Source organism: Neovison vison, chromosome 8, assembly GCF_020171115.1.
Source record: "Neovison vison isolate M4711 chromosome 8, ASM_NN_V1, whole genome shotgun sequence".
Classification (NCBI taxonomy): domain Eukaryota; kingdom Metazoa; phylum Chordata; class Mammalia; order Carnivora; family Mustelidae; genus Neogale; species Neogale vison.
In genome coordinates this window covers 124109430-124119986 of record NC_058098.1, presented here as the reverse complement: position 1 = coordinate 124119986, position 10557 = coordinate 124109430, and the positions used below count along the sequence as shown (strand labels likewise).

The window sequence follows — 10557 nt, the reverse complement described above, 5'->3', positions numbered from 1 at the left end:
AGAGCCTATTAATGACCCCAGGGCGCCACTTTTTCTCGCATTTACGAGCTACAGCTATACAGGAACACACGGCCATCCAAGCCTGTCACTGCGCCAAGACCTTCAGCTCGACGCACGCGACAAACGCGACCGAGAACAGCCTCAGCGCAGCTCGGAGGGCTACCCCGGAACGAAAGGAGGGGCGGCAAGAGCCTACTCCAGCGTGCGGCGCCTGCGCAGTCACCAGGCTGCGCCTCCCCGTGGGGCGTGCTCGTAAAGCTGCGCACCCTATCAGACGGCCGCAGGGAGCGCGCCCGCGGCCTCGCCCTCTCCCGCCCCTCCCCTCTCTCGTCTCCACCCAGCCTTAGACTGGGGCTCGGAGACCAGGCACTTCACTCTCCAGCCCCGCTTGCCCCCCACACCCTCTGATGCGCGTGCGCAGAGGCGATCCGCAGGGCGAGGGCGCGAGGGAAGGGCGGGCGTACGTCCTTGCGTGCGTCTCAGGCAGCGCGCACGCCGGCGTGAGAGGGCACGGGGAAAAGGTGGCTCTGGCCGGGGCGGCTCGGCTTCCTGTGGCTATGTAGCTGAGCTCGTCGGCTCCGGGTCCTCCTTCGCTGCCACCGCCGCGTCCTGGCGCGGAGTTTCTGCTTGGGAGAGAGACTGTCCTCACGTCCGTCGCGCTCCCTCGACGGCAGAGCTTGCTCGGTCGCCCGTGGGAGCGTCCCGGCCGAGCAGCCCTGAAGGGGGAGGGGAGGCCATTTTGTCCCGACCGACTCCCCGGAACCGGGCGGAGCGGCTGGGAGAGGCTGCGGAGCCGCCGTCGCCGCCCTCGGAGGCACCGGACGCCGCCACCGTCGGGGCTTCCTCGACGAGGCCGTTCGTAGGCTCCCCCGCCCTCTCGAGCCCTCGTTTTTCCCACGCTTCCCCGGTACTCCGGCCTGAGAACGCCCAAGTGAGGAGTTGGCCGTAGTGAGAGGGACCGATCCCTTGGGGCCGCCGGCGGCGAGAGCCTGAGCCGCTCCTCCCAATGGCGAAGAAGACGTACGACCTGCTTTTCAAGCTGCTCCTGATCGGAGACTCGGGAGTAGGGAAGACCTGCGTCCTTTTTCGTTTTTCGGATGATGCCTTTAATACCACCTTTATTTCCACCATAGGTAAGACCTGTGGGAAGATGGTGTACGGTGTGGGTAGCTGCAAACCGGTTTTTTTTTTTTTTTTTTTTTTTTACTCCAGACATCTTGCTTCCCGTAATAAACGCCTTTGTTTCAGTGATTCCGATTCCAAGCGACAGACCCAAGTTAGTGTTTGAATCGACATCGAGCTTACTGGGGCGGGGTCTTCCCATGCTTTCCATCCGGTCTTTTGCTTTCAAATCTCCTACTCTGTTCATTGCCTCTGTTGCAAAATATGCAGCATTAACCGCGTCCCAGAATGCTGTTTCTTTCAGCGACTGGACTGGCTTTTTCCATATCTGTGTGGCGTTACTAGATGTACGATACTTGTAAGGGATTTATTTTAGTGGTTGGGATTGAAGCCGTAGTAGTCCTTTGGTAAAGGCCCGAATTTATACTTCAGGGCAAGGAGAAGATTCCATATGGTCATAACTTAGAGTAAACTTGAGGGTTTGTGTGAGGAATAATTAAAGCAAATTAGAGGGGAAAAGTGAGTTCCCCCGCGTTGACTAATCCATTGATGTGTCAAACAATCGGAGGCTCTTCGTGCTTGGGGTGGGACTCAATGGCATGTTTGCCTCACAGTGCTTTTCCAGACATCAACAGAAGCAGTAATCTAAAAGAGATGATCAGTTTCTGTCCTCAAACCCGAAAGAATGAAGTTCTCGCTTCTATTTGACTTTGCGCTACAATTTACAGGAAAACATTTGGCCAGCCCTAGCCCTAGCCCTAGAACTTCTCATGTACTTTCACCTCGTGTTTCAGAATTACTTAGTGTGGAAGTTAAGAACTGAAGATTGACCCTTTTAGTCGGTTTCCCATTTTGGAAAAGAAAAGGGAAGGCTTTAGGAAAGTCCCTTTGGACTCGTTAGAAAATTTAGTGGAACTAACACGTCTTGGTTAAATGAATTGTATGTGGACTCCCCCCTCCCCCCTCCCCCCGTAAATATCTTAAAAGGACACATGGTTGCTCCTGTCATTTGGAGCCCAGCACTGAGCATTGGAGGAGTGCAGTGAAACCCAATTCTAAGTGTAACCAGTTTTTTTTTTTTTTTAAAGATTTTAATTATTTGTTTGACAGGCAGAGATCACAACTAGGCAGAGAAGCAGGCAGAGAGAAAGAGAGGAGGAAGCAGGCTCCCGGCCGAACAGAGAGCCCGATGTGAGGCTCGATCCCAGGAACCTGGGATCATGACCTGAGCCACCCAGGCGCCCCTAAGTGTAACTAGTTTTATGTTTGAGACGATTTTTTTTTTTTAAAGATTTTATTTATTTATTTGAGAGAGAGAGAGACAGTGAGAGAGAGCATGAGCGAGGAGAAGGTCAGAGAGCGAAGCAGACTCCCCATGGAGCTGGGAGCCTGATGTGGAAGCAGACTCCCCATGGAGCTGGGAGCCTGATGTGGGACTCGATCCCGGGACTCCAGGATCACGCCCTGAGCCGGAGGCTGTCGTCCAACCAACTGAGCCACCCAGGCGTCCCATGTTTGAGACGATTTTAAAAAGCAACTGCAGTCTTTTCTGAACTCTTGAGAATTGTCAAAATTAAGCTGATTTCAATTGATATCATTACTGGAATGTTGATTTGGATTTCTTATGACAGAATTTTTGTCAGCTACTTAATTTATTCTTACAAATTGTGCAGAAACTAAATTGGGCAAATAATCATTTCAAATAGATTTTAATTTTACTCTTTTCTTGGGAGTGGGTAAGAGTCATCACAATCATTATTTCATGTGTATGATCCTACTCTTTTGACTTGTCATAAATTTTATGAAATTTAGGACTTGTTCTCTGCTCGTGGATTAGCCTCTCCTATTCCTAAGTTTGCTTTTAATATTCCACTTTTAGCTGTAGCTGGGTGGGTCAGGTGATTAGATAGTTCAGCAAATATTTATTGAGCACCTAATGTTAGGCACGGTTTTAGGTAAGTGAACACAGTAGATCCCTTGAGCCATTTAGTGAGGACAGAGTGTGGGAGACACTACAGTAGGGATGAGCAGAGGGAGGAGGAGTGACTAGCCTAAATCATGGGAAATCTTGAGTAGGCTTGCATGGAGATGATGTCTGAAATGAAGTCTGAAGGACATAGGAGTTGGACCAGAGAGGTGAGATAGGATCTAGAAATTCTGGAAAAGGGAGCACAGTATAAACTTGTAGTAAGATCAAGGATTTAATTCATGTGGGCAGCTTTAACCCACCATTGAGAAGGGTGGAGTAGAGAGTGGGACGCAGTGTGTTAAGCCCCATCTATTACAGTTTTTTTTAAATGGGTACATAACGCACAACTAGAACTCAGTCCTATAAGATAATGACAGTCTTGTGTAGTCCTTTTTTTTTTTCTTTAAATTTTATTTTTTTTTTAGTAATCTTTACACCCATCATGGGGCTGGAACTCAAAAATCCTGAGATCAGGAGTCTCATGCTCTTCCAGCTGAGCCAGCCAGACACCCCTTGTGTAGTCCTTTTATTAGGGAAAAGTGTGTGGTGGTTTTGGTTTGAACCTGCGGGTTAGAATCCTACTTCCACAGGCTGTGGACTTTGGCAAGTTACTTAATTTCTGTATGCTTCCGTTTCCTCTTTAAATAGGACCTACTACATAGGGTAGTTGTGAGAATTTTATGGGTCAGTGAAAGTAAAGTGTCAAGCATGAAGCAAAATGCATGTTAGCTAGATACAGAAGAACCACTTGCAGCAGAACAAGTTACTGTATGGATTGAATGCCCTGTGCACAGTGGGTACTTGTCAGTGCTCTGCTAAACAATTTCACGTTAGACTCTGAAACTTTCATATTTTGATATAAAAATATTTGATGTTTGTCATTTTGAGATAGAAGACATGTTGAAGAATGTGAACTGAGAAATGAATAAATATCTAAGTGTAAAATTCTGAGCATAGTTTCAATATATATAGCATGTATTATTCTGTATGCAGCTTTAGAAGTCTGTTCTCTTAACCAGTGCTGTTTAAAACAAATACAATGTGAGCCAAATGGATGATATTTTTTGGTGTTAAAAAATGGGGCGCCTGGGTGGCTCAGTGGGTTAAGCCTCTGCCTTTGGCTCAGGTCATGATCTCAGGGTCCTGGGATCAAACCCTGAATCATTGGGTTCTCTGCTGAGCAGGGAGCCTGCTTCCCCCTCTCTGCCTGCCTCTCTGCCTACTTGTGATTTCTCTCTGTTAAATAAATAAAATCTTTTAAAATAAAAAGTAAAAAATACGTTTTACATTAACAAAAGTAAAAGAATGGGGCACCTGGGTGGCTTAGTTGGTTGAGCCTGAGTCTTGATTTTAGCTTAGGTCATGATCTTGGGGTTGTGGGATTGAACCCTACTTTGGACTCTGTGCTTAGCGGGAAGTCAGCTTGAGATCCTCTCCCTCTGCCACACCCCCCCACCCCCCACCCCCCCATGTGTGCGCGCGTGTGCTTTCTCTTTATATATGAATAAATAAATAAATAAGTCGGTCTTGGGGTGCCTGGGTGGCTCAGTCGTTTAAGCATTTGACTCTTGGTTTTTTTTTTTTTTTTTTAAGATTTTATTTATTTATCAGAGAGAGGGGGCGAGAGAGCAAGCACAGGCAGACAGAATGGCAGGCAGAGGCAGAGGGAGAAGCAGGCTCCCTGCTGAGCAAGGAGCCCGATGCGGGACTCACTGGATCCCAGGACGCTGGGATCATGACCTGAGCCGAAGGCAGCTGCTTAACCAACTGAGTCACCCAGGCGTCGCTGACTCTTGGTTTTCTTGGTTTTGACTCAGGTTCGTTGTGAGATTGGGTGGTGTTGGGCTCTGAGCTCCACCCCCCAACATGGAATTTACTTGAGATTCTCTCTCTCCTTCTGCCCCTCCCTCTGTGGTCTCAGTGTTTGTGCATGCTCTCTCTCAAAATCATAAAATTTTTTTCTTAAAAGATTCTATTTTTGTAGAGGGGCATAGAATAAGGGGTGGGGAAGGGAGGGGCAGAGGGAGAAGCTGACTCCATGCTGAGCTGGGAGCCTGATGCAGGGCTTGATCCCAGGACTCTGGGATTATGACCTGAGTTGAAGATAGATGCTTAACCCAGGTGCCCAAAATAAATAAAATCTTTAAGAAAAATAAATGTATATATTTTTAAGATTTTATTTATTTATTTGAGGGAAGGAGGCAGGGGGAGGGCAGAGGGAGAGGAAGAAGCAGATTGCTCACTGAACAGGAAGCCTGATGCAGGGCTTGATCCCAGGACCCTGAGATCATGGCCTGAGAAAAAGATAGACACCCAACTGACTGAGCCACCCAGGTTCCCCAGACAAAATAAATTAAAAAAAAAGAGTTAAAGAAGAATTTTTTTTTTTTTAAAGATTCTATTTATTTATTTGACAGAGAAATCACAAGTAGGCAGAGATGGGGGACGGGAAGCAGGCTTCCTGCTGAGCAGAGAGCCTGATGTGGGGCTCAGACCCAGGACCCTGAGATCATGACCTGAGCCAAAGGCAGAGGCTTAAACCACTGAGCCATCCAGGCGCCCTATGTTTTTAACTTTTTTTTTTAAAGATTTATATTTTAGAGAGAGCATGTGTATGTGGGGAGGGGGAGGGGTAGAGGGTGAGAGGGAATCTGAAACAGACTCCTTGCTGAGGGTGGGGATCAGTCTCACAGACCTGAGATCATGCCCTGAGCTGAAATCGGGAGTCAGACTCACACTTACATGACTGAGCCACCTAGGTACCCCAAAGATTGATTGATTGATTGATTGATTTTAAAGATTTTTAAAAAAAAATTTATTTGACAGAGACCTAGCAAGAGCGGGAACAGCAGGGGGAGTGGGAGAGGGAGAAGCAGGCTTCCTGCTGAGCTGGGAGCCTGATGTGGGGCGCAGTCCCAGGACCCTGGGATCATGACCTGTACTGAAGGCAGATGCTTAACAACCGAGCCACCCATCCACCTCCAAAGAAGAATTTAATGATAAATTTTAACTCATTTTTATCCCAAATGTTATCATTTTAATATGTAATCAAAATTAAAATGACATTTTATTATTTTTTTTCAGTGTGTATGTTATACTTACAGCTAATTTCGATTTGTATTGGGCATGTTTAAAGTGCTCAATAGTCATATGTTGGTTACCATATTGACAGTGCATGTCTAAACAGTCTGAACTAGCTAGTTGTCTAACGAACAGATGACTAGAAGTGACTTTGGATGTATACTCTTTACTTTTTAAAAAAATTTTAAAAGTATTTTTTTTCTTTGGTGTTTTAAAAAATCTGGAGCATTCTCTAATTATGAATGATAGTAAAATTTGAGTTGTTACTTGATTGTTAAAACCTCCTGAGGTTTGAATAGTTACCTTGCTAGGTGAGTATTCAGAAATAAATAGAAGTGGTACTCAGAAGAGCCAAACTCTCAGTACTAGGTAGGCCCTTATTATTTCAGGCAGAATCATTTTAGTTGCTCATTGGTCATTGATTCTTTGAAGAGTTTTTATAGGCTTGTTGTGCTTACAGTACCCTCAAAGACTGCTGTATTTACATTTTTCTGTGTACTTTTAATTCCCACACATTTATACCAGAAATTGTGTATGATATTTATAGTCCGATTTATTGCAGATAGAGTTGCAAAAATAAATTACTCATATGTTTCACACTCAACATTCTCAAAGAGCATCCAGGGGCACTAATCCATAAGCTACACAAGGACAGAGGTGGGCTGTTTTTTGTTTGTTTGTTTTGCTGATAGATGCTAAGTATCTAGAAGAGTATCTTCCTTTAATGGGTGCATGATAAATAATGAATGAAGGAAGAGAGGCAGACAAGTAGTACAGAGTCAGGAGCCTCTAACATAGAATAGGGCTCAGTTTTATTTTAATATTTCTCTTTCTACCTCCTTTCTGAGCATAATATATGTGAAGTAGATTGAGATCTCTCCTTAAGAATATTAGCTGGTTTGGGTGCCTCCCTGGCTCAAGTGACTGTCTTCAGCTCATGTCATGATTCTGGAGTCCTGCATCCAGCTCCCTGCTTAGTGGGAAGTCTGTGTCTCCCTCGCCGCCCCCCCCCCAATGCTCGCTCGCTCGCGCTCTCAAAGAAATAAAATCTTAAAAAAAAAAAAAAAGAATACTAGCTGTTTGTCTAATAGAATAATTTTAGGGTAAAACTGGCCTTGGAAATTCAAAGATTGTTAGAGAAATATTTGCTAAAAGACAGTTAATTGGTTTTGGATGAGCAAATTTTAGTGGTTGATTTGGTTATAACCCCTTTGGCAGTACGAGGTCAGGAAAGCATTACCCTTTAGTGATAAAAGTTACATGGACTTGTCCCAAGGCAGAAATTTTTAGTAGGCTGTCTAACTGAATGTGCTACTTTTTGGTGTTTTAATCCCTCCCTCCATGCCTAGACTTAATTATTACCTTTTCCATAGGGAATTTCTTTCATTGGGAAATGGAGCATCTGGGCTTCATGCAAGAAGCTAAATTGGTAGAGTCTTGACCCTGGGAGAGGTATAATGAATGCACCCTTTTGTTTTCTTTGAGTATTCTTGCTAAGCTTTGGAAGAGTATGATGCTTCCACTAGCCTGCATTTAAGAGTTGGTTGATTAAATTGAACTGAGCTCATTTATATGGGGAGGTTGCTTTTTAGAGAAATGAAAAAAACCTCTGCCACATTAAACGTATCTGTATTTTGCTGTGATTCGAGTCAGCAGTTTATGCTGCAGGAATTCCAGAATGCCTAACGAATCACTCATTTGAACACATATTTTTAGGACTGATTACAAACTATCTAGACATTTTTCCCAAGGAGGATATACAGACAGCCACTAAGCACACTTTTGAAAAGATGTTCGACATTACTAATCATTAGGGAAATGCCAATCAAAACCACCCATTTGGATGACTCACTTATATCACTCACTTTGTTATACAATTACCTGTTCGAGTTCTTTTCGTTCTTTTGGATATAGACCCAGAAGTGAAATTGCTGGATTATGAGGTAATTCTATTTTTAAGTTTTTGAGAAACTACCATATTTTCCACAGTGGCTGCACTGTTTTATATTTCCACTATCACTATAGCAGCGTTCCAGTTTCTCCACATCCTCACCAACACTTACCTGTTTAGCCGCATTATTCGTAAAACCGAAATGGTGGAAACAACCCAAATATCCACATGAATGGCCACACAAAATATGTAGTGTTGTATATGTAGAGTGGAATATCACTCAGCCTTAAAAAGGAGTGAAATTCTGGTATATGCTACAACATGGGTGGACCTTAAAAACACTGTGCTAAGTGAAACAGGCCAGCCCCCCCCCCAAAAGACAATGCTGTGTGAAATTATTCATATGAGGTACCTAGAGTAGGCAAATTCGTAGGGAAAGTAGAGTAGTGGTTACTGGGGATGGGGTAATGGGGAGTTATTACTTAATGTGTATAGATTTTCAGTTAATGGGGGAATTACTGTTTGATGGGGGCAGAGTTTCAGTTTGGGGAGATGGGTAGTGGTGGTGGTTGTATGACAATAAGAATATAATGCCACTGAATTGTATGCTTAAAAATGATTTCACTGGGGGCACCTGGGTGGCTCAGTAGGTTAATCTCTGCCTTTGGCTCAGGTCATGATCTCGGGGTCCTGGGATCGAGCCCCGCATGGGGCTCTCTGCTCCGTAGGAAGCCTGCTTATCGCTCTCTCTCTGCCTACTGGTGATTTCTCATTCTCTGTTAAGTAAATAAATCTTTTAAAAAAAAAATGGTTTCACTGTATGATTGTACTTACATGAGGTATCTAAATTCAGATTCATAGAAACAGAAAGTAGAATAGTGAAGGGTAGCATGATAGTCCCCCAGGGGGTGGGGGAAGGGGGGAATAGGGAGTAGTCTAATGCGTATAGAGTTTCAGTTTTGTAAGATGAAAAAGTACTGGAGATCTGTTGCACAACAGTGTGAATATATTTAATGCAACTGCGTTAGGCACTTGAAACTTGTTCACGTGGTAAGTCTTATGTGTATTTTTACCACAGTTTAAAAAGGCAGATTTTATGTTATGTATATTTTCCTGAGAATCCAGAAAACAAACAAAACTACCCAACACTTGACCCAGTTCCCTGTTAGGAGCATTTGATCACAGATAGCCCCTCACTGTTCCATGTGATAGCTACTGTTAACCAGTGGTCACTGAGTTGAGAGGATCCTTTATGGTATTTACCACACTTTAGTGTCATTGGTCTGTACTTTTTTTTTTTTTTTTAAAGATTTTCTTTATTTATTTGTCAGAGAGAGAGGGAGAGAGAGAGAGCACAGGCAGACAGAGAGGCAGGCAGAGGCAGAGGGAGAAGCAGGCTCCCTGCCGAGCAAGGAGCCCGATGTGGGACTCGATCCCAGGACGCTGGGATCATGACCTGAGCCGAAAGCAGCTGCTTAACCAACTGAGCCACCCAGGCGTCCCTGGTCTGTACTTTTAGATACTGAAGACAGGTTTGTTTTTTTTGTTGTGTGTGTCTACCTAGAATGTTAGAATCATGAAATATTAATGCAGGAAAGAGCTCTGCAATTCATTTAAAGAGTCAGGAAACAGACTGGTGAAAAGGAAGTTCCAACAGATTGTATGGTTAATTTGTGAGAGAGTTCTTTTTTGTTTTTGTTTTGTTAAGATTCATGCACAAGGGTTGGGTGGGGGGAGCAAGGAGAGAGGAACAAGCAGATTCACCTGCTGAGCATGGCGCACAAGGCAGGGCTCTATTCCACCACCACAAGATCATGACCTGAGCCATAGAGTTTTCACTAGACTCTAGATCCACTTCTGCTGTGGCCAGGTTTCTCATTCAGAGAATTTCATCGTTTTGTTTGAAAAAAAAAATTAATGATGGATAATTCTTTCTACTCATCAATTTCTATTTGAAAAGTAGAGTTACAGTGATTTTTCTGTTTTGTTTCTGTTTTGGCAGGCGTGAGGAAGAGCACCAAATACCATAAGTTTGTTCAGGTTACTTGTCCTTTGCAGACTTAAGAGCATAACAGAGCAGAGCTAAGCAGATAATGCCAGGAGTAATTACTTTATTTCCAGAATCATGGAGTATAAAATGTGGTGAAGGAAATACCAGTACTCCTGTTTGGTTTGTAAAAGAGAAAGAGTGATAGGAGAAATACTGGTAATCTGTGTCAATTTTGAACAGTACCAGTTTCCCCAGTCAGTGCTGTGGTAGGAGCTGTGATTAGTAGAGAAATGTAAGGGCTGCTTGTGTTGATTTACAAATTAGAATATGCTATTTAGCATAAAATATAAATTCTGTGATTAAAGAGATCTACATGGGAAAATTGCTTATGGAGATGGTTCAGTCATAAATGAACAGTTTAAAGCTACAGAGCATGTTAATAGAAGATTTTCTGAAACCGAAAGACTGACAAAAGTCTTGTAAAGGTCATAAACTTACTTCCTT

General features: G+C 43.9%; 1 protein-coding gene across 1 annotated transcript in view; it reads left to right on the top strand.

Moving 5' to 3' along the window:
* Positions 1-503: 503 nt before the first annotated feature.
* Positions 504-10557, top strand: part of RAB10 (RAB10, member RAS oncogene family) — an 89148-nt gene continuing 79094 nt past the window's right edge. The window contains exon 1 of the mRNA XM_044261943.1: positions 504-1133. Within this exon, the coding sequence (XP_044117878.1) occupies positions 1007-1133 (127 nt within the window). The 5' untranslated portion in view covers positions 504-1006. The remainder of the gene's footprint in view (positions 1134-10557) is intronic.